Raw genomic sequence first — 27,773 nt, forward strand, 5'->3', positions numbered from 1 at the left:
ATTAAAAATGTTGTGAATATTGGTGATAATACCTTCATCTATGTTCATATAGGCTGACAAAAAATGATTTTAATCACATTTTGAGCAATTTATTGATTGTACTGTCAGTTTGTTGACTTCAATTCCTCCTGCAACACATGTAATAGTAGTTTGGTCAGAATTAATACGTCAGTGTTACAAAGATTCTTTTAAAAATGGATTCACAGTTGCCATATTGTAATAAAGAGCATTTCAGACGTGGGGATCTTTTTCAAAAGTTGCCAATATGTTTCATACTTTTGGTCATATTACAGTATATCAATAGCTTTTTTTTTTTTCAGAATAAAAGACATAATGGTACAGTGTCTCAGTCTTTATATAATCGATACAGTTTCTAGTGGTTTTTCTATATTTTAATGTATCTAACTGTAAAAATATATTCTCAAATAAATAAATATATAACATAAATATATGTATCTAAAATGAATAAATAAATCGTTACACTTTTGCTCTTTTCAAACAGGTTTAGACACAGGTAAGAAAAAACAGAATTCCTTCAAAGTCCTTCTGAACAAGCGACGGCTCTCTGATACAGGACCCAAATTAAAAGTACCATCTCATGATTCCCACGGACTCAGCTGACGTCCCCATCTGACCAGAGGGGAGATGCTCTCTGATCATTCAGCTCCGTTTCCCATTCGTCTCCTATTCCACGCAGGTACTTTTTAGGGTCGTCCGGCCTCTGAAACAAACGCCCCCCTCATGCCGAGCGTGCAGACATTCTAGCCCGTCTTCCTGGCTGCTGAGAGATGGCCCGTGCATTCCTACAAGAGGCCCCCGGTGCCTTTATCCCTGCCGATCGGGCTGCTGTCCACCAGCCTGCACCGGACCACATCCCTGCCTGCGTCCCTCTTCTCTTCTCTCCTCTGCTCCCTGCCTGCCAGGGCTTTAGCAGCTATTCCTGAACTGGACCGGGCCTCCAGCTCTCAGCTGTGTCCCAGGATATCCCTGTACAGCTCTGGCACACGGTCAGGGTCCACAGGCCTGGGCAGGAAGTGTGTAAATTTCTGGTGCCGCCTGGATTTAGTCCCGTCCCTTGGTGTCCCGTCTTTGTTTAATGCCACAAAATAACGTGTCCCTTTGTCTCCGTGTTTGTACAGGTTGGAAGAGTATGTGTTGTACCAGTTCTCCTCAAACTGCTCCCTGAAGACACATTCAGCTGTGAGCTTCTCCTGCAGACAAAGGGTACAACATAAGATGAGTCCTGGCTCATGATGCAGACATAGGATAAATATGAGAAGTGACAATAAAAGCTCCTTGTGGGTCATCACATGGTCAAACATGAGGATTTGGGGCAACATGAATAAGCAAAGCTGGTACTTACAGAGCCATACAGCTCTCCTTTGTCGTTCATCCCCAGATAGAGTCCACTGTCCACCCCTCTAATGCTTATCAACCCAACAGCGAGGCTTATGAATTCCAAAATACCTGAGGAAGAATAACACAGTTGTTCAGTATTTCAGACTTTGACAAAGATAACAGAATATTATCGAAGAAGATCTAACAGTAATAAACTCTGACTGCAGCCTATTGGCACAATAAATACATTTTAACTTTACTAGCATTATAACATTGTAATTTTCAGCACTTTTTCACTCTTTTCTTGCTGCTGATTGTTTAAATAATTATAGAATATATGAAAAGTAATTGTCAGTATTTACCAAAACGACTGTGGTCCTTCCTCGTCCCTTGCACTGTGCCATCCGGAAGTATTTCCAGATGAAACCCAGTTCTGCAGTACAACTGTCTCCTCCTGAGAATCCCTTTCAGGTGCGTTAGATCCGCCGTGGTGCTCCGGGAGAGCCTGTCCCCAGGCAGGAGGTGCTCCCCTAGAAGCGTCGGACTGTCCCCAAGAGGGGTCAGGTAGAAATGGGACCCGACCTGTGGGACACCATCGATGCCGTGCAAGACGCCTCCAACTTCCCCCAGAGCAGCAGCAGCAGCAGCAGCCATCGCGTCAAAGCTCAGCGGGTAAAGTTCAGTGAGGAGGTCCGGAGGGAGCGCTCTTGCGTAGTACACTACCTGGTTGCCACTGTCACTTATTGCATGTTTACGTCCACCTCCTCCCGTTACTTAGCGCGTGTACCCGTTGTGCAAGGACACGCGCGGATTTCTGTCCCCTGACATGAAACACTCACCAAATCTCCGCTCCCGGCTGCACCGATTTCTCCTCTTTCTCACCGCTGCGTCTTCATCAGTTGCGGGTGGGCTGCAGTTGCTGCTCACAGACAGCCCTCATGTTGCATACCTGTTCACAGCGTGATGCCTCAGAGGAGTCGCGGAGGAGACAGGAGGAGAGCAGGGGAGGATTCAGGAGTCAGGGCTGAGTAAACGCTGCAGTGCAGGTAGAGGAGCTCCTGGAAGGTTTTGCGCTCAAAGTGGCAGGGGTGGTGAGGCAGGTGCAAAACCACAGGACTAGTAATGGGCGGGGCTGTCACAGTTCAGACGTGCCCTGGCAGGGATTTTTTTCTCCCTTCTCCTAAGGCATAAAATAAGAGACACAGGGGGAGAGTTGACTGTGGGCTTAAACTGAGCACTTACATCACTTAAAATTAAATTAAATCTGTGAACACAAATATGTGACACTTTAAATCAACCCACAAACAGAAGAAATATTTCAGCGTCTGTTTCTGTGTTTATTTCAACATTTTCTTCACTCATACACATTTGACGCCCTTTAATCCCACAGAGACTTGAAATACCCACGGCATTTCTCGCGAGCTCGGAGCAGCAGGCGTCTCGAGCGGTTCTGCTCTTTGCTGTGTGTGTGAGTGTGTTATCGGTTACGACACCTCAGTGTAAACAGCTATGGCTGCCCTGCGCAGGCTTATCCCTTCACTCACCAACAGCCTCAAAACAGGGACGTTTACGGCGCGGCAGCAGCAAACATCCTCGAAGGCGACAAAAGCTCTGAAAGTTCTCGCGGCCGGAGGGTGCGTCACCGCCGTGGCCGGTGCTGCTGTTTACTACTGCTGCTCGACTACCGGCAGGCGCTCCGGGCTCAGGAGCCATGTCGAGGCTCGACTCTTTCATCTGGCGCTGCCATCAGTTTCTGCCACCGATAAGGTACCGTGGGACATTTGACAAGCTGCGCGGCTTCAGTAGCGACATTGAGCTCACATACCAGCGGACAGAAACACCGGCTGTCGTTAAAATGTTTCAGTTTCAGCTTTGTTTTCCTCATATAAACACAGACTAATGATTGGAGCATCTGCATATCCAACATAATTAGCCTACATCATTAAGTGCACTTAAAACTACAGTAACGTTAATGTGTCGTCATCATCAGGAGCTATCCCGACCTTTGGTGCTGAAGTGGCAAAATGGTCATAGCAGTTCTCACGTCACGTGACCTTCTGGCTGACATGAGTGAGGGTCTTACCTGCTTTTCTGCATATATGTCGATAATTACTACTTACCTTAACACATTAAGAAGAAATAGATGTTATGTTTACATTGTGTTTACATCTAGGGGTTGGACAAAATAACAAAGACACCTGACACCTATATGTGTAATGTTATCCACTACAGTAGCCTAGCAGAGCTCTGTGAAGCCTTTACTGTATGCTTTTGTGCACACTATATGAGAGAGTTTGTCTTATTTATTCAAGTTTATGATCATATAACATATTCCTATAATTTAATCATTTTAAGTATCTACTGAGATGAACTTGGCTACAAAAGTTACTATGGGCCAGGGGCGTAAATACAGACAGTACAGGCAGTGCAGTTGCACTGGGGCCAGTGGGGTGAAGGGGCCCAATTGCCACCTGGAAATATGCCCATGTTCGAAGAAGAACTCACATTAAATCCAAAATGGTGTGATTTTTTTTTTATATGTGCATTCAAAAAGGCAGACCCATCTCCATCATGGCTTTCTGTTTTTGTAAAATATTATCAATCTATAGCACATTTCATGCTTATTCTGCATAAACTATAATTTAACTATAAAAAAAATAATTTCAACTAATAATTTCCTATTGTCTTATGTAGTTTTTGTCATATACAGATATGTAATGATGATTGCTGGGTGATATGTATGTTGATTTTGTCCAATATCAAGTCTCTGTTTAATCATGTTATGATACAATATGATTTAGAGTAACTAGTTTAGGTGCAAAATCTCTCAAGACTGACAAGGTGGGCACACTTTTAAGCAGATGTAACATAAAAGTGGCAATAAGACACGCTGCTGGTAAAATATATGCACCTAAAACTCTGTGTGTGTGCTTCAAAAGTAGTAACTAGAGCACACTGGGGCCCATCATAACAAACCTACGCCACTGCCATGGGCTCCAACTGAGTATTTTCATATTGATTAATCTATTCATTATTTGTTTAATTAATTGTTTAGTCTAAAATATAACAAACTAGTGACATCACAACCTCCCAGAGCTCAAGGTGACACCTTCAGTTTGGCTTTTTTGTTCTACTGTCAGTCCCAGACCTAAAGGTAATCAATTTACAATGATACATATAACAGAAAAGCAGCACATCCCCAAATTTGGAGGCTTAAACCAGTGTATTTAAATTAGAGCAACTATTAGTCATTCTGCAGAAAATCAATAAGGAACTATTTGGAGAATAGATTAATCTTCTAAGTTGTTCACCAAGCAAAATGCCAAACGTTTCCTGGTTCCAGCTTCATTTCTCTATTTTACATTAATGTTATTAAAGATTTTGGGAGGGTTTTGGACTGCTGGTTTGACAAAGTAGGGTTTTTTGGCACAATGTATCCTACTTCCAGTCACGGTGATTAATCAAAACAATTTAATAGATTGATCAGTATTAAAAATAAGCATTAGTTGCTGCATTAGGGAACAGTAGTGTCGGCATATTTTTTTGAGTAACACTGACTAACTGATTATTCAAAGTGTTGATACACTTTATTTCAATCAATTAATTGACTTCATCATTTCAACACTGCTGCTTCACATAGGTTTTTGCAGCATGATTAGTAATAATTAATTTTGCACTATGTCAGATGCTGTTAGAAGGTGTTTTGTCCAGCTTGTGTACAGCGTGTATTTGGTCCTCATTAACCTACATACCAGCACTTCTACAGTCTCTTTAGCTTAGACATGTGCTGACATTGTTGACAGGAGTTTCATAGATCACAGGGGCTGTAAACACCAAACACACATGTTACACAGGTCTGGTGTGCACACGTTGAGCTACAGAAGATTCCTTGTCTCACATTAGAGGGAGGAAAGCTCAACTGGTGTCTACAGGCAGCAGGAATCCAGGGACACAGGAAACTGGACACTGAGTCTTGGCGGAGGGGCTGACATTTGATGAGAGGAGGGGGTGGTTAGAGGGGGTTTAATGGTTAAGCAGAGGGGGGCACACATTCCCTGGGTGTTTGCTCTGTGCCCAGTGGACCTGGCACCGTGCCACCTGACAGAGAGATCCACTCTGTCTTCACCAATCCAGCCTTCTGATCTGGCTGGGTCTGAACAGTTGTAGGGACATTATCTGGTGCACGGGGATGAAAAATAGGGCTGACATAACATGCACCCCATTACTGAATTAAAGCATGGGCCTCTTTGTTGGTCCATGTGAGCGAGGCTTTTCGTGACAAGCTTCCGTGGATTTCATAAAAAGCATCTTTCAGACGGTATTATCACCGTTGTAATGATTTGCAATATTTCCTGATGGTGTGTGTGTTTGTGTGTGTGTGTGTACGTGTGTTTGTGTGTGTTTACAGGCCCGGCCCTATGGTCTGGATGATGGAGATGTGTACATGTCATCCTATGAAAACAGGTTTCGCCTGTTCAGCTCGGTGGAGTACGATGGTCAGCTCTACATGACGCCACACAACTTCATCGAGTCCGTCACTTTGAATGAACCCAAGAGTGAGTGTACTCATATTACTCAGATCGCTCCCACAATACTAAACATCCTGTGGAGGAAGGGAGGCATCGTTGTTGATGTTTAGGCCTTGGACAGTCAGTCAAGTAATCAATACATTGCTGTAGCCATAAATGTTTACATCAGCGCTGTCATGAGCACAAGCCTCTCATCCAAGAGTAGATGTGTGCTTCCTTCTGTGCGGTGATACAGTTGGCAGGTGTAGCTCGGTATCTGCTATGTAGTTCCTTTACATCATCTCTTTGGCTGATATCTCTGATATTTGGCAACTCATACAAAACAATTAAGAGTGATAAATAGCACTACATGTAAGAGGAAAAATATGTGTTTTTGAATTTGGAGTGGACTGTCCCCTTCAACGTCAACAATCTTTACAAGAACTCATCCTAATATTGATTCAGTGGCACTCAGTGCTTGCTGTCCGTGTGATTAAATTGTAGCAGCCTGAGCTCTGTTTGACCAGTGAGCAACATTAAACCCTGCAAGCTGCCCTGATAGTTCCCGAACCATCGGAAAGTACCAGAAAATTGACGTATTTGGTGTTAGCAGCTATATTTAGATCTCGGTGTTGCTTGTTGAAACACAAGTAAGGTTCTTGAGTTACTAAGAAGGTTTCTGGGCTCCTAGAGAAGTTCCTGCAACCAGGCTTATTCAGTATGTCTAAAATGCATAGGACACAACTTTAGTTTTCTTATGTGTTCTTAAAGTGCTTAAATCTGTTTTAAATGTTAGCATTTAGAAGACTGTAACACTGTGCTGCACTGCAGAGGCTACAACACCTGTATAATCTTTGCAGCTCTGTGAAGAAATCAGCCACCTTTGTCAGGAAGCATTTACTTAATTACACCTCCGTCACCTCATCAGATAAACCCCTGCTCCTTCATCCTCCAATTACTTGAGATTGAAAAAAAAATCCCTGTGTTTTTTTCCTGGAACATGACTTGTTGCTGAGGGCCTGTGAAGTGTCATCAGACAATAAGTTGCGGCTTGCAGAGCTTCAGTCATAACACCTGCATAAAGATAGACATCTTTACCAGCAACCCCACTTTTATAGCTCATTTATGTGGCAACAAACTCTCAGAGACCCAGAGAGACCAAACAATTGGGTATGGTTGTCATAAATGTAATGATAAGACACTCTGATTACTGTGATTGATTATGATTTAAGGTGTGTGGCCTGCTGTAACGTTCTCTAATGTTCACTGACATCTAATGAGGAAGGTAAATAAGGAGCGCTAATGTATTAGCGTACCGTGTGCCATTTATCTCTGGTGGCTAATGTGTTGCAATATAGTAATCATGGTGTTTTATGGTTATATTGGGGCTGTAAAAAGAGATGTGCCATTCTTATGGATGTGTAGGAAGGCCTTGGACGTGACCATTATGCACCACTGATGGTTTTATTCCAGAGACAACACATGAAGCAAATGCCCAGGTTCAGTAGTGAACCATCAGAGTCACAACACAAAGTGCTTTAATGTAAATTATTCATATCAGGTTGTCAAATACATCCTCAAATTGAGGACAACATGCTCAGAGCAGGCCATCACATGGCAATCATAATCCCAGCTTTAGACGCAGGCTCTAAAATGTGTCAGCGGAGGGTTATTGTCTCTGTTATCAATGTGATTTCCCGGCCAGGTTTTTTTTTTTTTTTTTTTTTTTTTTTTTTCAACACCTCCATCTTATCTTCTCCTTTATTGACCATCGGAATGCATTCATAGAGATACACAGCTTGTGTTTCTGTCCACATAAACACCTGTTTTCACTTTTGTTCCTAGTCCTATAGTGCTAATATACGCTGAGCAAAAATATAAGGACAACACTTTTGTTTTTGCTCACATTTGTCATTAGTTAAAATGAAACATCAAGACAAGAGTTTTTCTACGCACACAAAAGACTCCATCTCACATTTTGTACACAAATTTGTTAAAATACGTGTTAGTAAGCACGTCTCCTTTTCAAAGATAATCCATCCACCTGACAGGTGTGGCATGTCAAAATGCTAATTAAACAGCATCACTATACCCAGGTGTGCCCTAGGATGGTCACAGTAAAAGGCCACTCTAAAATGTGCAGTTTGATCTCACAACACCAGGGCTGTTGCCCGTAAACTAATGTTCATTTCACCACCATGAGCCATCTGCGATATTGTTGCAGAGAATTTGGCAGCACATCCAACCATCCTTCCTACTGCAAACCAAGTGTAACCACAGACCAGCTCAGGACCTCCACATCCAGCGTCTTCACCTGCCGCCTGAACAGCTGATACAAGAATGAGTTTGCACAACCAAAGAATTTCTGCACAACCGTCAGAAACTGTCTCAGGAAAGTTCATCTACATGCTCATCATCCTCATCAGGGTCTTGACTTGAGAGCTGTTTGTCAGTATAACTGAACTGCTCTCCGTTGATGGTGTCTGGCACTTAGGAGAAGTGCTTTCTTCACAAATCATTCCCATGTGACCAAAACATGCATATCTGTAGCCCTAGCCATATTAAATCCACTCTTGAGAGTGCCTAATAAATGTCCAGCCCAAATCTCACCTGATGTAATAATGATGCTGTATAATCAGCATCTTGATATGTCACACCTGTCAGGTGGATGGATTATATTTGCAAAGAACCACTCACTGATGTAGATTTTGAGACATTTGTGCACAAAAATTTGAGAGACGTAAGTCATGTGTGCATAGACAAAGTAATTTGTTCAGTGTAGAACTCACCATTAAAACATCTCCCAATAAGTCACACGTACATTCACTAACTGTTACCTTGTTTTGTTTAGGCAGGAGAGCGTGGAGGTCCCTCACAAAAAAGGTGAGTTGTTCTGTCATCAAGGTACTTATTGCTGTTTTACACATTCTCCTCTTCATCTGTGTAAAACCTCTGTAATTACTGTAATGCCAACAAACATTGCATTACGCTGTGATTACTCAGGATTTAGAAATGAATGAGTGATTTGGGATTTTCTTCTATTCTCCTAGGATTTAGATAAGATGCTGGCTGATACCCCGCCTGTTTGGAAAGGATCATCTAATATGTTTAGAACGCTTCGTGAACAAGGTGAAGTAACCCGCCGGATGTGTTACAGCTCTACACATAAATCCACTGAGTTTAAGTAATTCCCCTGTGTACTCTTATAAAGGCCCTCCATATATAACAGTGTGCTCTGTTGTGCGTGTCAGCCTTGTATAATCCAGTGTAGTGAGTGTGTTGTAAATACTATCTTATCTCTCCATCGCCCTGGTAACATGTTGTACATTTATTCTCAGGTACCCTCTGCAGGAGGGAATGGTGCATTGATGATATACATAATTATCCATCCCTGTTCCTTGAATACAAAATGCAGTAACTATGGAGGTTCCTGGAAGGAACTAAATTAGTAGTAATTATAGGGAAATAATTTCCTTTACTGAAAACCTCATTTTAACTGTTACAGACAGCATACTTTTTGGTCATTTTCTCAGTGCTAGCCTACTTCTGTGCATTATACCATGCAAAATATTTTTTTTAGAGCTGAAACAGACAGGTCACAGGTAACTATTCTCTTAGTTTATCAGATGAAAATTAACTGGCAATGGCTTGAATAACCTAAAAATGCTTTCAGTCATTTCTTTGCTTTACGGTAATGGAGCCTTTAAAACCAGGAAAAGACAACACTTACGATATTACGATTTCCAAAATCTGAGATGATATGTGGTATTGTATCATGATATTGATATAATATCGATACAAGGTCCAGCCCTACTTACAAACACATGGAATGGTCACGAGCAAATGCAGGCAAGTGACCATCACCTGCAGAGACGATATTGGAAGTGAATGTGGTCAGTGCAGGATGTGACACGCATGGAAAGTTAGCTTGTTAGCTAACGTTAGCCAGCTTTCTAATAAATACAGCAAAATATGAAGTTATTGCTACATTTTCCATTTTTCTTACATACCATGCCTGTCTCCTGACTCACTGCCAGCCAGTGAGGGGCAGGTTGTATTTTTCATGGCCAGTATCATACAGTGTGGGCTGGTTGAAAACAGGAACAATCATTAGGTTTTATGCTGCAGGTGCTCATACAGTACGTTGACATGACATTAGAGAAAAACGATTTATTGTGATAGTCCGACCAAAACTGGACTTTCAAAATACATGTAAACATGTTAGTCTGACTGAAATTTTACTAAATCGAATTTCTCAAAGTCGGACTAATACAACACAGATAATGCGACTGGGAGTCAAATTACTCCTGCATGTATACAGTCACTGGTACCCAAACTAGCCCTAGGCGCTCTGTCCATGCTCCACAGTTTCCATCTCAGGCTTGGATCCAGAAGTGGAATAGCATTAAATGCGTAACAGAAGAAGAAGTCCGTAACAGCATGGCGAAATCTACATCCAGAGCTGTGCGTTTTTGGATGAATGAAATGTACTGAAACTGTAAAGTTGTCCACCATGGTACCAGTTTGCTGCTAGCTAACCACAGCTAACTTGTTTATTGCCTGTTGTTTGGTCTGTGATGTAATAGGTCAACTGTAAAAAGGTCCAATACCAACAAGCTGAAAGAGGCCATATCGCCACCTATTGTAGCGGAGTCAGACATAGGCCTACTTCAGTCAATAAATCGATTCCTCCCTTGTATACTTGGACAAGGACAGGAGTCCAATTAAATGGCCTAGTGGAGCTATAACTGTTGCTCGACTTAACTGCGCATGGAAACGTAGTGAGTAGTGTCTCCTTCACAGATTCTTCTTTGCTTTTGGTTGACGCCAAGACTTTGCTGGTCACAGTTCACCAAAGTTGAAGCAAATATGTGAATTTGCTTTGCCATCGGAAATGAATGCTTTATTCGCCCCTCCACTTCTGTTGAATGGAAGCTAACAGAAAGCGAATATTCGCCAATCTAAATTTTATGAATGTGTAACTGTGCCCTTAGACTATTCATGAGAATCTCTCTTTGCTTAAAGGGGCTTGTGAAATGAGTGCACTCTTCACCTGCAGACCTCAGTAATGTTTCATCAATAAAAAGAAGTTGTTAGTGTGAGTGATGATCTTTTTAATTTTCCCACCTGGGCCTGCACACTCCTGCTCAGTAGGTCATACGAGCCAGTGGAGCATCAGATCTCACTGTTCTGCTCTCTCCTCTGTTGCTTTAGCTAAGTGCCAATGCTGGGATTTGGGGCTTTTAATCCTGCTGTTAAACGTTGCGGCTTTGTCAGGGGAAAAAAGGACTGGATTGATCTGTGAACAAAGCGTTGCTTTAGAGAATGAGGGAGCTGTTTGAACCCAGCTATGTCGAGACATGTCTCACTGGCCACCCCCCTGATCACCGCGGACATTATGAAGCCTAAGAATGGCATTGGATTACATCTCCGGGACTGCCACTCTGTATGAAGTGTTTCTGTGGAATTCTTTGTATTGTCTAACAACATCTACTTGAGCTCAGAGGCTGAGCTGCAGGGAGGAGGAGGAGGAGGAGGGGCGGGCTCCCTCCAGGAGTGAAGGTGTGTGGTATTGGTGAAACATGGCTGGAATCTTAAAAGTTTTTTTCTCTCTTCAACCCATTTAAGCTTTAAAGGCTTTGAAGCTAGAGATCTGTTGTCATTATAGGGCCGTACCTGCCAAACAAAGAGTGCTGGGATGGGCAGAACTTTTTTACATGAACTGTGTCTAATGGCATGCATCACTAATTCTCTTTTCACACCTCAGTTTGTACACGTGTTTCACTTGTCTTTACATCATCGTGCTAGCAGCATAGTTGCAGCCCCTGAAGGAGAGCAGTGTAAAAATGACATCTTTGTTCACCAGTTTTTTTTTCCCTTGAGTGTTCCTCTCTCTGGAAATATCTCCCTGCAGCAAACCCCGTACCTGAATTCTTTTCCCATAACACCCAGAGCAGTCACCCAGAACTATCTGCGCTCGATTCTCTATCTTCCCGAGCAAACAAAAGCTTGGGAATGCTTTCAGAGTCAGAGGGGAGAAGCCTCCTGAGTCGACTGAGTTGTCTCCTGACACTTACTCTTCCCTTCTCCGTGTCACACAACAAAGGGAGCTGAAGGACGTGACACAAAGCCTGAATCGGCCATTCTCAATCAGTGACAGATCACTTGAGAATGTATTACACCTTGTTACCCAAACACGATCAGAAGCCGTAGGCCTTAAATTTGTTTGGGTTTGTGTCCAGATAGGTCAGCTCAGTTGTAAAGCCTGTGTTTGTGTGAGGGGAACACCAACCATGAAGTAAAAGGCACCTTTTAAGATGTTATCAGTGAGCATGAGAAGATTACTGTCTGTTTCTGTGGATGCCGTATTCATCTCAGGCGTATGACTTTGATCGTCTCTAAACACCCTCAGCTTAGTTAATGCTATTTGATGCCGACTTGTGTGGAGAAGGGAACATCTTGGTTTTTGTTTCTCAGCTTGACAAATCTTTCTCTTTTTTCCAGGTGTCATCAGCTACACAGAGTACCTCTTCCTGCTCTGCATTTTAACAAGTAAGAATATATTTCAACTAATTAGGCAGAATTATCCCGAAACATATTTAGAGATTAAAATTCAGTGTAATTAGTTGTTGTTTGATTTCAGAGCCCCACGCAGGCTTCAGGATCGCTTTCAACATGTTCGATGCAGATGGGAATGAAATGGTAGACAAAAGGGAGTTCTTGGTGGTACGAGTCTCTTCTTGATAATCACATATAATAAAATGCGTTTGATCAGTTACATTCTGGGTAATAATTTATCGTCTTCTCACCAGCTGGAAGAAATTTTCCGTAAGAAGAAGGACAGAAAGGAAGTTGCTGAAGACATGATCAGATTTGATCAGCAGGTATGAGCTCCTTTTAAACGCCTGCTCATGGTCATTAAAGCTGCTGTTTTCAATATCTCTTATATTAAGGATGGACCAAATGACTATGCGCAATGTAAAAGGGGTTTTTTGTTGGCAAGTATGGACCCACAGAGGGTTATTGCAGACTTTGCAGTTACCCTCGTCCCTCAGGAGTTGGGGTAGACTAAAACAGAGCTGACAGAAGAGTGAACATTGGACTTGAAGCCAATTCATACTTTCCACATCTGCATATCCATCAGGGTCCTCTTTGGTCCACATGAAGTGAATGTCGTCATCGGCCCATATCTGAGAGAGTCCAATCGGACCCCTAAATGGATGTCTGCATGCAGCCCAAAATTTATGACCATGTGGACTGTATGCATAGCAAGTGTGCCAACTGCGTGCGCTCCTCATCTATGCTTCTCATCTCTTGCACCACTATACTTTAGTCCCAGTCCCTGGTCCTATGGTGTCATTCGGAGGTTGCACATTATATTTTATCTTTTTGCGTTTTTCTTGTTGTTCAGCCAAAAACAACAAACACAGGAGCTCTTCTTGCTGCTGTTAGGTCGCCATTTTCTTTCTTAGTGCTTCTCTTTTTCAACCATTTGATGGTTATGCTGATTGGCAAAAAACTTTACGGTGCATTACTGCCACCAACTGAAATGCAGTGTGACTCAGGAAATGCACACGTGTGTGGGACGCCAGACCGACGTGGACCCTCATGGTGCCATGCAGTGGTGTAGTGGTAATTGATGAGGTGGGTGTACTACTAGGTAGATAGTGGGCATCCTCTCCTATGTATTACAATGGCTTTTTAGCTCATAGGTGGGTATACTGTAACTGGATAGAAAAAGAAGTGGGTATACCCTGTATACCTGAGTATACCCTCCACTACACCACTGGTGCCATGCATGTTCACGTCTGTGCGACAGGTACAAGTCCGCAGCATATCTGAGCCTTTACTTTTGTCAGATGACAAAAACAACATTGCTCTGTCGGCTAGATAAGTAACTGCTAACACATTTGCTTTTAACAACTTTATATGTCCGGTATTGCCTTTCGAGTTTGGTCTGCTGCCCTCAAGTGGCCAAACAAATGTGCAATTTAAACCTGCGCTAATTCATTTGAACACTTGGGGCAGCGCAACAAACTGTAAATACAACAATGACATATTATCACTGTACAAAGTTGACATGGCTAATGTGCTAGTAATAATTGGCCTCATTCCCCATCCAGCAGACACAGAGCAACTTAGCAACTCTCGTGGAGTTGTGTTCCTGCTAAGCATTTTCACATTTAGCTCTGTTTAAATCTACAACAACTCTTAAGGGAGATATCCGGCTCTTAAGCTTAGATACAACACCATGTTCACAATATGTCTAAATTTGACCATTAGTCTTACATGACAACACAGGCTGCACTGAGGTGAATGTGGTCGTACAGGGTAAAACATGCCTGAGGCTTTCATCTCTGTAGGGCTGTCTTGTGCCACATGCAGGTGGATGTAAACAAGCAGAGCTGAAAAGAGCGATAAGAGCGACTCTTTGAGGTCTTATCGCACAAACACAACATGGAGGAGCTTATGCTGCCGAGACACATGTTAGCATCTTTGGACAGTCTTGCATTAATCTGAAGCCCGTATAAGCATCAAAAAGATCATTAGAATGGGTACTCTAGATTTGGAAATATAATGATGCTTTGCAAGGAGACAAAGTTGAGGGTGAAGACTCGGGGTGCATTCACAAAGCTTAACAATAAGAATCTTGGAAGTCATGTCACATAAATTTGATGGCTTTGACTTTGTCAATTGAAGCTTGAAAACTAACCAATCATTTCCCTGTCCTCAAACATTTTGTGAATTATAAATGAATCTTCTCCCTCTGTGCTGAATTTCAGAGCCTGCAGCTGTACGGTCAACGTAAACCCCAGCCGCACAGTGTATGTATTTCCCTGAAGGAAAATGAACTGTTCTGCTTGTTGCATGTATTTTTGGCATGCACTCTTCCTAGCCTCTTGCAGAGTGCGTTAGCACAGGAGACACACACAGGGGCTGACACCACCCGTATTTGTTTCTGTTAACACCAGATAACCTCAGTCACATTCACTGGAATTGAAATACACCACTGTGTACTTCAGCATCATCTGACACATTGTCTTTGTGTGTGTGTGTGTGTGTATGCGTGTGTGTGTGTGTGGTTGTGCAGATGATTTATGTACTCGCCTTTTGTCAGTGAGAGATTCCACTTCAAAAAGCTCTTACCTGAAGACTGACAACGCTTCGCCCGGACCCCCATGTTTTATTTTTACAGTTTCTTGAGGAGTGGTATTTGGGCTCAGGTTACCTTTTGTGATGGGTTTGACCATGAAGATGCCAGTCAGAGAGGAGAGCTGAGAAAAGCACTCAACACACACACGCACACACACACACACATGGAAGAGCCCACAGCTAACAGAGGGACAGACCCATCTGTTTGAAGACTTCACCTTTAGGTGTGTCTTTTTTTGTTTTGATTCCTTCTGTCGTACTGTAGGTATCTTTCCAGCAAAGAGTTCAAAAGTCAAATCTTTTTCAAAAAGACATAACAGGCATGTCTTAAGTGCTGCGGTCGGGCTTTCCCCTGCATATTCTAATTACAAGTGTATCAGGATCTTTTCATGGGATGAGGTGGGAACAGCGCGGTGCATTAAAGAGCTGTTCCGTAATTAGCTGTGGGATCATGTCGTAAATCTCTGTCTCTGGTGAAAAGCGATGAGGCGCAGAGGAAGAGCTGTTTTATCAGCTGTCTCACATTCCCCCTGAGGGTTGAGAGATGAAAAAAAAAGTTGATAAGATAAATAAATATTATGAAACGGAGCAAGCCATACCTAAGCGCACGTGTGGACAGCGGCTGGCTGTTTCTGGTTGGCTGTGCGCTGATGTTGCTTTTGAGTGAGGTGATGTTGAGACTTGAGAAACATTTAAACTGAAGAATTGATAAGTTGAAAGACAGAATGAGAGCAAGAGGCACCGACATGGTTTGGTTTAGAACTAGGAGTTAGACATCTTAGTTTTTACTACCACTCAAGATGGATTTCATGTGATCTTTCCATTGCACAAATTACAAGAACATTGTTTCTGACAGTTGTGTTTCAGTGTAGCTGTAGTTATAGTTGTACCACAGCAGCTGGGAGAGTGAAGGCAGCCGTGTAAACTGTAATAACGATAATGATTGGTTAATCCCAGATCAGGAGCCTGACCTCATTAAGAAAAATAACAGTGTCTTCTATTTCCGAGGCAGAATTGAGCAGGAAATTGGTATTGGTAAAATCTGCACCATTAACTTTAACGTTCAGAACATATTTCACAACAGTGGATGAAATGTGTCTGATAACCTGCATTTACTTTACTGCTTGGCATCAAATGGCATGAATCACCCTTCAGCTCTCACGCCCTGCATGCTTTGGACATGTGCTAGCTGTGTTGGCTCAGTGACCTGCCAAGAGGCTGCATGCATGGCTGCAGAGCAGGCTCACGTCAAGGCTGATGGGCCTCAGATACACTGGATTCAGCCTCGGTCTGTTTCTGCCTGTTTGAGCGTAGATGGATGTCAGTCTGTCTGTCCCTCTGTCTCTGACTTTTTATGTTTTTATCTGTTACTCCACATGTCTGACTCTTTATCTTCTTTCTAGTCTGTGCATCTCTGTTCTCCTGCCTACCTCAGTGCGTCCATTAGGGATGGTAAAGTTTAACCCTTTAATCGTTAACCAACAATAAGAATTTTTGATCAATTAATGCAATCAAATGAACACTTAAAAATATATTTTAGATATAAAACTGTTGCTACAATGGGGAGATGATGAGACAGGGAAGTTTACTGCAGTCCAGGCTGGAGTTGTACAAAGCCACCGGGGCAATGCCATGATGTTGCTCCTGGAAGATGACTAGCGAATGACCCAGAGACAAAGGCTGACACCTATAGGCGTGACAATTTCCTTCACTGGATACTTCAACTTTTCGCAGTACCAAGAGTTTAACGTCTGCCCAGTTAGCCCAAGCTAAGGATCTATGTCCACATAGTGTTTTTCTTCAGCAGAAAAGCAGTGGCAAGGGGGCGTCGGTGGCTTAGTGGTAGAGCAGGCGCCCCATGTACAAGGCTGTTGCCGCAGCAGCCCGGGTTCAACTCCAGCCTGTGGCCCTTTGCTGTGTGTCACTCCCCCTCTCTCTCCCCCTTCACGCTCATCTGTCCTATCAATTAAAGGCTTAAAAATGCCCAGAAAATATCTTTAAAGAAAAAAAAAAGAAAAGCAGTGGCAAGGTGCTGGGAGCACTCATACAGAAATGCTCCTGGTGCTTTTTTAAAGTGATGCACTGTGCATGGGTTTTGTTTCTATGACAACAATAACTTGACGTTGACATTAGCTAGGTAGCTACTGCAACACTATGTTAATAGATGGTTGACTACACAGTTAACGACAAGCTTACAAAGCGAACTGTGATAAAAGCACAACACTCACCAGCAACGTCCCGTGTCCGCCGGCCGATCTGCTCTCACAAATGGGCTTTTCTATCTTTGTTGTGGCAGTAGCCCAGCTTAAAAAGCGGCAGTGATGACAGCAATTTCTTTCTGGAAAGTTCCTAGATTTTCAACTTGAAGTGCTTGGAGCTACCACACAAAAAAGGCGATGCGCTTTGATAAAAAAGACGCTGGTTGCAGCACTAGCGGCTGCATACGCTCTCTCCTCATTGGGAACAATTAAAAAAGATGCAGGTGCTGAGAAAAAAATGCTATTTGAACACAGGCCCTAACACAGCACCCATTAGGTGATGTCACCTGTCAGGTAAAGTTAGCCATGTGATACTAACAGTTTGCCCTATCACTGTGTGTGTGCCTGTGTGGAGCTCACACTCCTGCAGCAGTGGCCTAGTGTCATGACAAACAAAGAGAGAGCGACAGCAGGGCAAATAGACGTGAAGTGAAGCATTTAAAGAGGTACAGCTCTAGATTTTAGCCACTTCAAATAAATAAAGAAACAAAAGTCATGTTTTCCCCTTGAACTTGTCGGTTAACGGTTAATGATCGGTTAACAAGTGTCAGTTATCACTCACTAAAAACCAAAACAAAACAAAAAAATCTAGATTAGTATCCCTAGCCTCCTGCGACCCTGCGTCCTCATATGAGGACATCATGTTTTGGGATTACTGCACATTATACTTCATTCTGCTTAAATTAGACCTGTTGAGGAGAGCACAATACACTAATCCATGTAAAAACAAGATGGCAGCCATCTCAGCCAAATTAGTCTACAGCCGATTCCAACACAAAAGTGGACAAGGTACAAAACCTGATTACAATTTAGTGTTGAAATATATTTATGTATGCTTAATAATGTTTGTAGTTTGATATTGCATTCAAATTTGAGCAATTTTTAGCAATAGTGACAAGCTAAGGAGCCGTTAGGAAGCCGTTTGGAAGTACTCGTTTGAGGATGATGGGACTTTATTATTGTATTATCAGCGCATTTCACACAGTTAGGTGTGACAGACTGCTGCTACAGACAGAACGGACAATCTTAGCTTGGAGCATGAAACAAAGAAAATGAATCCAGAGTTACAAAATGAACAAATCACAAAGCTTTTAGATAGGTTGCATTATTTGCAATTTTGCTTTTGCTCAGCCATGTTCAGGCATTGAAACAGTTTTGAGCAGTTTTAGACTTGAACAGTGACCCCTAGCCCACAGAGTTACAGTTGTTTTTGCACAACAATGTTCAGGCATTGAAACAAAGTTTTATACTTTATTGCACACTCGTGACTATTAAAAATAAACTCAACATTCTCATATGAAGACATCATTTTTCAAGAAAAAAGCCTCTTACTTATAAACAATGCTTTGTTTTTGATACTTACCAGATCTTACTCATCCCAAATAACAGGAGAAATTAAAAATGTATACCAAACAAAAGCTTGGGTCTCAGGAAGCTAGTGTCCATGTTTGTTGGCCCGTCTTCCTCCTCTTCATCTTAGTAACATGTGCCAGATGTACTTTGTCTTCTAACAGCTGTGCTTCAACTGCTGCCACAGGTTCTTAAAAAAGACAGTCAGCATGTGGAGGCCCGGGGCATGTGGGATGTTCTCAGACGTGGCACAAGTCAAGTTCTGTTTTCTGATCTCGCTGAGGTAGCCATGCCCTCATTACTTTAGTTATACAGTAATACTGTGTACCAGGTTCTGACTGTCCTTACTGTATGTTCCATGTTACTGAGCACAGAGGAGCAAGTTCTTAATTTATGCATCTATCTTCTTGTTAGTGAGAGTAAATAAAGAGAGCTCCTCTAATGTTTCCTCTGTGGCATGTTTAATTAATCTGTTGCATGAAGTGTGTTTGTATCGTGCAGAAATGAGAAATGCTGCCGTGGTTGAAAAATTAACCATTAACTCTGAGTAATTATTCAATAGCAGAATCTGGGTATGGCTGTTAACTAACATCTACTTCAAGCTTTCAGCATGGTTAGATAGATGTCATTGTTAATGTTTACCCAGTGTTACCATGACAACCGAGATTTTGTGCAAATTTGGTTGAGTCATTACTGTGATGGATATTTAAAGCCATGAGGAGTCATAATATCATATTTTTTTTAAATAATAAAGTCATAATTTTCCCTCTAATAGCATATGGATGAAAAGACGGAGACAACTCTGCTGGTGCATTTCTTTGGGAAAAAAGGCAAAGCCGAGTTGAAATTTGAAGATTTTTACAGGTGAGTTAAAAAACCTTTTGTCTGCTCTGTAATAAATCACAATGTCCCTGAGAAAATGATTATCTCACAGTGTAATATGGCTATTAATCATTCCCGTACCTCCAACGGCTAAACCTGTAGTGGTTTTATTTGTGACTATGTTAAGTGTTCCTTTGTGAATGTGAGTTTCTGGTGGTGGCGTTTCCTGTCAGCAGTCCGTCTCGCTCCTCCAGGTTCATGGACAACCTGCAGACAGAGGTGCTTGAGATAGAGTTCCTCTCATACTCCAAAGGCCTGCCCACCATTAGCGAGGAAGACTTTGCTCGGATCCTCCTCCGCTACACCAACGTGGACGACGTCAACGAGTATTTGGAGAACGTGCGCCACTGCATCCCGGACGAAAAGGTGAGCTGGTGTTTCCTTTGAGCTTTGTCATCAGATCATCGTTAGCTCTGACAGCTCCCATTCCTCATCTTATAGTACAAGGGGTAGACAAAATATGATGTAATCCAATACGACATCAGAGCTGGATCATCAATCAGCTCCTCTCCAGCAGTATAAGATTTACAAAAGCTGTAGGTCTATTAAAATGGACATTATTATATTGGTGTTCAGGATATTTTGTCAAACCCCTGTCATGTAACCTTGTCACTACCTCTGTTCTTAGTTCTTCACCCTCCCTTAATGGTTTGGTATGTTGTTCACAAAACACAAATTAAAACTAAAAAAGAAAATTTTGAATAACTGTTTGTAGCTCTAGTGGAGTTACGTGTTGGCTGACTGACAGACAACAGTTTATCTGGTTTCCGAGTGTGGTGTCTCCGGTTATAGTTTGGGTTGCAAAATGCAGTCAGTTACAATACCAAATTGCCATTTTACATGTCAGTGTCTATACAGCGGAAAGGGGACTTATTATGCTTGTCCTTATTTTCTGTCATATATATAATGCTACAGTGTCAGATGTTCATATTAATCGTAGCCAAAGTTTCAAATAATGAGGTAAACATATGTAAAAGTAACTCCTGTGAGCAAAAGCTTTAGACCGAGAACGTTTTTTCTACTTTGGCTACAAGATGATGTCAGCTCATGGCGGATGTCTTTATATGGTCATCTCCTCCAGGCACATTACATACGCTGCTACATGTAGCTACATGCTAACATCAGGGAAACATGTTACCTTGGTTGCCAGTGTCGTTAATTTCTCCGGATTTTATTGGAGTTGAAGCTTTATTGGGGATTTTTCATGGTAGAAAGTGCAGTTACCCTCTGTTATCGTCATTCCTTGGGTGCAATGATGGTCAGGTGCAGAGACACCAAGCTAGCGGCCAAGAGCACAGATACAGAAGACGCGTTAACGCTGACCAATCAAAGCAGACTGGGCTTTTTCAGAAGGAGTGTTTTAGACAGAGGGTGACTACAGGTATATTCAGGCAGACTGTATGAGGATAACAAAGTGTTTCTGACCTTTAAAGCATGTAAACATGTTTTAGTAAAAGTATGAGCCTGCAAATGATCAAAATATAATGTATTAATTATTGTGGTTTACAGGTGCTGCTAGAGATATATTATTTTTTAACTTTAAAGAGACGTAGGGAAACTCTGCCCCTGTTTCAAGTCTTTATTCTTACCTAACAAACTGCCTGCTCGTTATAGCTAAATAATTGGCATACAGACATGAGAGTGGTATCAATATTCTCATCTAAGTCCCAGGAAAAAAGTGAAGAAGTGTCTTCCCCAAAATGTCAAACTATTCCTTTAAATTAATTAGTTACCTTTACACAGACTTTGAAGCAACAGGAAGACACAGCAATGAACAATTCCCATGAGCTGCAGCAGTTTGGCCTAAGTGTCATGCTCAAACAGAACTAGTTTATAACTTGTTCAGCTGTCATAGAGACGTTTAGATATGTGATTAACAGCACACATTTATGATATTCATGGTGTTGCACTTTGTTGTTTAGTGTGAGTATGAGAGTATTTTATTCCTCCGTTTCTTCTGGCACAGCCCTGTGAATAAGCTGTTGAGTGAAGCATCCTCATTTTAGCTTTAATTTGTTTTTCCTCTTGGCAGGCTGAAAAGAACCCGCAGCTCCCCAGCCACCTCGAGTAGCCTGTTGCTAGATCTCCATTGACAATCAAGTGGGTCTCATCGTGAGGCTAAGAGATATTTTATGGCCCTCACCTTGTTAAAACAGCAAAGCGTCACAGATTAGTCATTACTCCATTTGTTAGGCTGTTGTGTGTTGCCTGTTTGGCGGGGCCTCCGGCGAGAGAAGGAGCTAGTAGCTGCGGGACGGTCGAGTGGAGATCAATAGGCTCAATGTTTGAGTCATCAGCCAAGCCTGAGATGTTTGGGGATTCATCACTTCTGTTGTTTTTGTTTATTCAAGTATCAGGTTAATCTGCCTTAGAAAAGTCTGCAAACGACCTGACCTCTTCCCAAAAGCTACAATCCTCCCCCCGCTGCTGACAGCTCAGCGTGTCCATACTGCGCAGGGAAAATCCAGCAATGTATACTTTGTCTGTTTGGGTGTGTTATCTACCTGATGGCTTCAAGGTCCCACACACACTAAAGGATTCCCCCCGCAGGATGAAAGGAAGCAGATTATGTGTTGTGTGAATTGTAGCATTATCCTTTGCGAAGTGTCGACACATGCAGCCGTTTTTTTTTTTTATGTGGCACTTTATGATTTCTCATGTTGCATTTCACAAGCTTTATGTTTCATACATAAAGGCGTTTCCTTATTGTCGCAATCTCTTTGCAGGGAATCACCTTTGAGGAGTTCAGGTCCTTCTTCCAGTTCCTAAACAACCTGGAGGATTTTGCCATCGCCATGCAAATGTACAACTTTGCCAACCGCTCCGTTGGTCAAGGTAAAGTCTCACAGTTTGTGGTCACATTATGGTGGTACACTTAAAGGGAGAGTTCACCCTAAAATTAAAAATACATAATTTTTCTCTCGCCTGTAGTGTCATTTATGAGTCTAGCTTGTTTTGGTGTGAGTTGCTGAGTGTTGGAGATGTCGGCCGTAGAGATGTCTTCTCTCCAATATAATGGAACTAGATGGCACTCAGCTTGTGGTGCTCAAAGCATCAAAAAAACACACTTGAAAAACTCAACAGTAATGTGTCTTTCTTTCAAGTCATGACTGTGTTACTCAAGATAATCCACAGACCTTGGTTTGAGCAGTTTCATGTAGGAGCTATTTTCTCTCTACCAAACTACCCCCGCAGCTATATCACTGAGCAGAAGGAAGTGTGCATCTACTCATGGACTAGAGACTCCTGCTCGTCCAAGGTATCCTTAACAGTTCCTATGATATCTAATGAGTTAGCGCCCCACGAATGATGTTACATACTTAACGTTATGTTACACAGATAAGGTTTAGAAAAAGAAACATAGTGAGGGCCTACCTTAAAATAACTCAAAGTTTACTTGGTCTCAAATGGTACTTAACACTGGTCTCCCAGGGTGAAGTCCTGTGTTTATTTGACCTATTCATCACCCCAACCTGCCCCATTTCGCAGATATTCACTCTTTATACTACTTCGTTCTTTACTCCTGTCAGTGCATTGGTCATGTGATCAAAGCCTTCTTGATTATGTGTTTTATACAAATTGTGGTGCATTACTTTTCCGTAGGTATATGTTCAGGTATGTAGTGATGTAAAAAAGGAATGGCATCCTCCTCGGCTGAGCTGTAACATAAGCTAGCTTAGTAGTGCTAAGTGAGCTAGCAGTAGACACATGCTTCCTTCTGTGCAGTGATAACATTGGTGGGCGTAGTTGGTGGAAAGGAAATAGTTCCTACATCGAACTGCTCGCAACAAGGTCTGTGGATTATCTTGAGTAACTGGGTCATTATTTTTGGAAAGAGACATCGCTGTTGAGTTTTCAAATTTTTTTTTTTTTGGGGGGGGGGTGCTTTGAGCACCACAAGCTGAGTGCCATCTAGTTTCATTATATTGAGAGAAGGCAGACATTTGAATGGCTCATATCTCCAGCACTCTGCAACTCACACCAAGACAATCTAGACTGATAAATAGCACTACAGATGAGAAGTAAAATATACATTTTTGACTTTGGGGTGAACTGACCCTTTAAAATTGTGTCACTGGATACTTAAGTTTTGAGGGAGTTATTCTATTTTTCCTGTATTTACAGTGAGTCCATCAGTTAAGGGAAGCAAACTTCCCAGGTGACCTTTATCATGTGTCTCAAGCGAAACTTCTTGAAAACAAAACAATCTGTTTGAAATACAGATAGAAGAAATAATTCTAATATTCAGAACAAATACATCTGTAATAAAGAATAATCTCTTCTTATGTGGTGATTTGTTATGAGTATCTGTTTTTCTTCACTCTCAGATGAGTTTACCCGCGCCGTCTACGTGGCAACAGGCATCAAGCTGACCCGCCACTTGGTCAACACTGTCTTCAAGATCTTCGACGAGGATCGCGATGATAAACTCAGCCACAAGGAGTTCATCGGCGTCATGAAGGACCGGCTGCACCGTGGCGACGGGGTGAGAAAGCAGAGGCCATTTAGATGCCATCTATCTCTCTTTTATGACTCTGAAGGTGACAGAGGTGTCGGTGTCTGGACTTCCACAGCAGCGCTGGCTGATGGGAAAGATACCAGCACTGTCAGTCTTTGTCAGCTACTTCTTAATGTGTAATCTGTCAGGGAGGACACCACAAAGAGCTCACAGATAAACACATGGATGCAAAGTCAAGCCAGATATAACAAGATGCAGGACAAAAAGGCAAATATGGGTTCATGCTGAGCACAGGGATTCATGTTTATTTTCACAACAGAGTACTTTTACACAATTAGCCCTGCTTAAGCAGCTATTAGCATCACAAACACCAGCCTTCCTGTTTAATTACAGCTTTGAGTTAGCACTAATCATGTCTGTTTTTTTTCTTTAGGTTGTGGTATACTTAAATACATCCATACCATAATGTCTAAATTACACTCCTGCCACTTTTTATTACTGAAACACATCCAAACTCTCAGTTGTTGATTAGGGATTTTTGTGAAATTATGCTGCCATCTAGCGGGACATCATGAAATTGATCTTCTTACAGTACTTCTCTCTCTTTCTCTCTCTCCTTCTCTCACACACTCCCTCACACACACACACACACACACACACACACACACACACACACACACACACACACACTCATCACAGGGAGTCCGAATGGAGGAGAAGTTCACCTCCTTCAAGTCCTGCATGAAGAAGGAGCTTTCAGGCAAATAGGTAAAGTCTTCTCACACACTGTCAGCATTCTCTGTTAAATGGGGCAAAAAATAAAAATACACTAACAGTGCTTAAGGTGAGGCTGAAAAATGCAACATGATTATTTTAAACTGCTCCCTAGCAGCGTTTCCCACACACACTATCCCAGCATAGAGTCAGTCTTTTCAGATGTATTTGAGGCCCACACTCTGCTCGCCCGAGGCATCGAGTTACACTGTAATATTAACGCCTGATCAACTGCCACCAGATACCAGCTTAAGTCTGCATACATGAGCAGTGAGCAGTGCAGTTTAAAGCCATATAAATATTTCAAAGGAAATGCACCTCCTGGGAGAGGGCTTGATCTGGATGTTTTTGCAAACAGCATCGCAATATTTAAAATGCCTATTTTGAGAATTTTAGATAAAATAGAAGTTGTCTCAGTTTTCCCTCATTATTAATCATCATTTTGATCAGGATTAAAACGCAGTAAACAATCAATATTTCACTTTAGTACAGTATTTATGTTTTCTGACATGAGTGTAAGCAGTGTCAGCAGTTAAAGGAATTTTGTGACATACGCTTAATCATTTTCCTGCTGACAGTTAAATGAGGAGATTAGTACCACTCTTACATCTGTCTGTTTACGGCCAGCAGCAAGTTAGCTTAGCTTAGCACAAAGACTGGGAACAGAGGGCAGCCTAGCCTGACTGTCCAAAGGAAACAAAATCCACCTGCCAGCACATCTAGAGCTTATAGAGCTTATTAATTAACCCACTGTATCTTGTTTGTTTAATCTGTCCAAAAACCTAAATGTAAAAACAGCAAGTTGCGGTGGTTATTATCATCTTTACATTCGGTTTAAGCTACCTGGCATATTTCCAGTACAGACATGGGGCATTAATCTTCTCATGTAACTCGGCTAGAAGGCAGATAAGTGCATTTACCTGCTGAAAAGTTTTTTTTTAAAGGTACACTGTGTAGGATCTAGTGGCACCTGGCGGTAAGGTTTGCAGATTGCCATCAGCTAAAACTTCTCCCAGAGCCAAAATACATGCAGAGGTCTCTTTCACTACAAAAACAAACAGACCAGGTGATAAAAAACACTGATTAAAGCAGTTTCATGTAAAAAAAAATCTGTGTTTTTCCAATGCTGTTTGGAGTATCACAGAGGGGCTGCTAACTACAGTGGCTGATGCAAAAATCAAGTGCTCCTATCTAGAGCCAGTGTTTGCTTTGTCCCTTCTGGGCTGCTGTAGAAACATGTTGGACTCCATGGACAAGGACCTGCTCCCTATGTAGATACAAACAGCTCATTCTAGGGTGATGAAAACAATACAATTCTTATCTTCTGGTGATTACACATCAAATAGTACATAATTATATTATATTCCATTTCTGACACTATATCCCCCTGAATACTGCACACTGGACCTTTAACTTTCAGCATAAAATGCCACAGTAATTTGGATTTTCTACCATGTATGATAATTATTTTTTATTATTAGTTTTTATTGTCATTGTCATTATTGTTATTATTTATTTAAAGTAAATGAGTGAAAGCTGTAAGCATTTGGGAGAACTATTGTTGGTTTCTGCCTGTGTGCTGGAGATCCACAGCTGTGGTCACTGCAGAGGACCCAGATCTGTTTCTGCATACTTGCAGAACTACTGCTGCACTTCATGACTGTTTGATGAAGGAGGTGTAGGCCTGTAGTTTTTGTTCCTCTGTGGTCCAATATGATGTTGTTCCTCAGTATATAATATACAAGAAGGAATTAACTGCAGTTCTGTTGTCAGAACAATGCAGATGATAATCATAATGGCTGCACAGTGTGTTGGTTCACATTTACAAAGAGTCACACTGGACTTGTAACTATCCTTCTCTCTCTGTTTTGTCACCAGGTGAAAATCCCATCATCAATGCATGTCTTAACTGGACGAGCTGGGCCTCCTCTGTGCTCTCTACCAGGACGGAAGGGGTTAATGCATGCTGCAGCATCTTATTGCACTTTGTTAGAAGTTTTAAAACAAACAGGATGTGGCAGAAACAGGATGTGTTCAGCCTAATGGGAAGCTGTTGCAAGTGGTCAAACAAACAAGAATGACCCATTATGAACATAAATCCACTTAAGGAGCAGTTGAAGTTGTTGTGATCAGTTTGTGTTTCTGCTTTAGCCTGCTCACAACTATTTATTGATTCATCTTGTAAATATATTTATCAGTTTATGAATGTTAATGCCTATTTTCTTTTTTTAAATCTAGAAGTCCGACGCTGTCTTATTACTGCTCTGTCAGTGTATAATGTTCAGTTTGAGCCTCCCTTTGTCCCAATCCTGATTCTGTACGGAGGCGGCATTGCTCACATACTTTGTCCTTCTGTCAGCCCTGCAGCCCCCTGCACAGATCAGCTTAGGACAGCAGCTCCCCTCCTCCCTATCCTCCTCCTCCTCTCTCCCAGAGCGCTGCAGCTAAAATCCTCGAGGATCCCCAAGAGCCAGCAGGCCTGAACAAACTCACCCGGTCAGTGGCTTTTTTACTGTTTAACTACAGGCAGCTAACTGTGTTAATCATTTCTCAGTTAGTAAAGACAAGTGCTATTTTCAAGCCACTGACAGGGATGACCTCTTTATATAAAAATATAAATATGCAAAACACTGAAGCCATATGTTTGTTTCACTCTTGGGACCGTCCACTTAAATTAGTTTTGGAGCAATACATTAGAATCCCTTTAGACTCTGTGAGGAAGAGTTTACACTTTATCTTCTGCTTTATAAAAACACTCCACTTGTATAACTGCGCAGTTACTGAGGAATTCTTAATGGCTTTTTGTTTCCTGGCGTCTTGTTTGCTTTGGGTGGAGTTATGTACTGAAAAAAGAATGTTACATGCTGTAATATTAACCAGACTAATGTATGTATGTAACAGATTACTTTCTGTTTTCATTTTGGATGTTTGGATTTGTTAGTCTACCTCGTGAAGACTTTTGGAAACTTCTTGCCACATGTCATTCTTTCAAATCAGGCCTTGACTGTTACACTGACGCATTTATGATAACATGTTATAATAAATATCATG

The 27,773-nt window shown here is 41.9% G+C and overlaps 2 protein-coding genes across 4 annotated transcripts; one reads left to right on the top strand and one right to left on the bottom strand.

Moving 5' to 3' along the window:
• On the bottom strand, positions 1-2,992 carry fgf20b (fibroblast growth factor 20b). The gene is made up of 4 exons (XM_050043076.1): positions 2,883-2,992; positions 1,701-2,518; positions 1,364-1,467; positions 1-1,211 (listed from the first exon to the last, which is right to left on the bottom strand). The coding sequence occupies exons 2-4, from the start codon at positions 1,990-1,992 to the stop codon at positions 966-968; spliced, it is 642 nt and encodes a 213-aa protein (XP_049899033.1). The 5' UTR covers positions 1,993-2,518; positions 2,883-2,992; the 3' UTR covers positions 1-965.
• On the top strand, positions 2,779-27,773 carry micu3b (mitochondrial calcium uptake family, member 3b). Of its 3 annotated transcripts, none has more exons than XM_050043073.1 (15): positions 2,779-3,105; positions 5,747-5,894; positions 8,698-8,729; positions 8,897-8,975; positions 12,351-12,398; positions 12,490-12,572; positions 12,659-12,730; positions 14,630-14,671; positions 18,795-18,890; positions 19,383-19,471; positions 19,666-19,855; positions 22,216-22,324; positions 23,818-23,975; positions 24,648-24,716; positions 26,601-27,773. In XM_050043073.1, exons 1-14 carry the CDS (start codon positions 2,848-2,850, stop codon positions 24,714-24,716), a joined length of 1,473 nt encoding a protein of 490 aa, XP_049899030.1. In that variant the 5' UTR covers positions 2,779-2,847; the 3' UTR covers positions 26,601-27,773. The 3 variants fall into 3 exon arrangements, with proteins under 3 accessions (XP_049899030.1, XP_049899031.1, XP_049899032.1); XM_050043074.1 differs by having other exon boundaries at positions 19,684-19,855; XM_050043075.1 differs by lacking the exon at positions 18,795-18,890 and having other exon boundaries at positions 19,684-19,855.

Source organism: Epinephelus moara, chromosome 4, assembly GCF_006386435.1.
Source record: "Epinephelus moara isolate mb chromosome 4, YSFRI_EMoa_1.0, whole genome shotgun sequence".
In the NCBI taxonomy this organism is placed as follows: Eukaryota; Metazoa; Chordata; class Actinopteri; order Perciformes; family Serranidae; genus Epinephelus; species Epinephelus moara.

What these genes read in the sequence shown, in the direction of transcription:
- micu3b (XM_050043073.1), top strand. Translation starts at nt 2,848, where the DNA reads ATGGCTGCCCTGCGCAGGCTTATCCCTTCACTCACCAACAGCCTCAAA. An exon ending in ACTGCATCCCGGACGAAAAG is followed by an intron (nt 19,856 to 22,215) that starts GTGAGCTGGTGT and finishes ATCTCTTTGCAG; the next exon opens with GGAATCACCTTTGAGGAGTT. An exon ending in CAACCGCTCCGTTGGTCAAG is followed by an intron (nt 22,325 to 23,817) that starts GTAAAGTCTCAC and finishes CTTCACTCTCAG; the next exon opens with ATGAGTTTACCCGCGCCGTC.
- fgf20b (XM_050043076.1), bottom strand. Translation starts at nt 1,992, where the DNA reads ATGGCTGCTGCTGCTGCTGCTGCTCTGGGGGAAGTTGGAGGCGTCTTG. An exon ending in GAAGGACCACAGTCGTTTTG is followed by an intron (nt 1,468 to 1,700) that starts GTAAATACTGAC and finishes ATTCTTCCTCAG; the next exon opens with GTATTTTGGAATTCATAAGC. An exon ending in AAGGAGAGCTGTATGGCTCT is followed by an intron (nt 1,212 to 1,363) that starts GTAAGTACCAGC and finishes CTTTGTCTGCAG; the next exon opens with GAGAAGCTCACAGCTGAATG.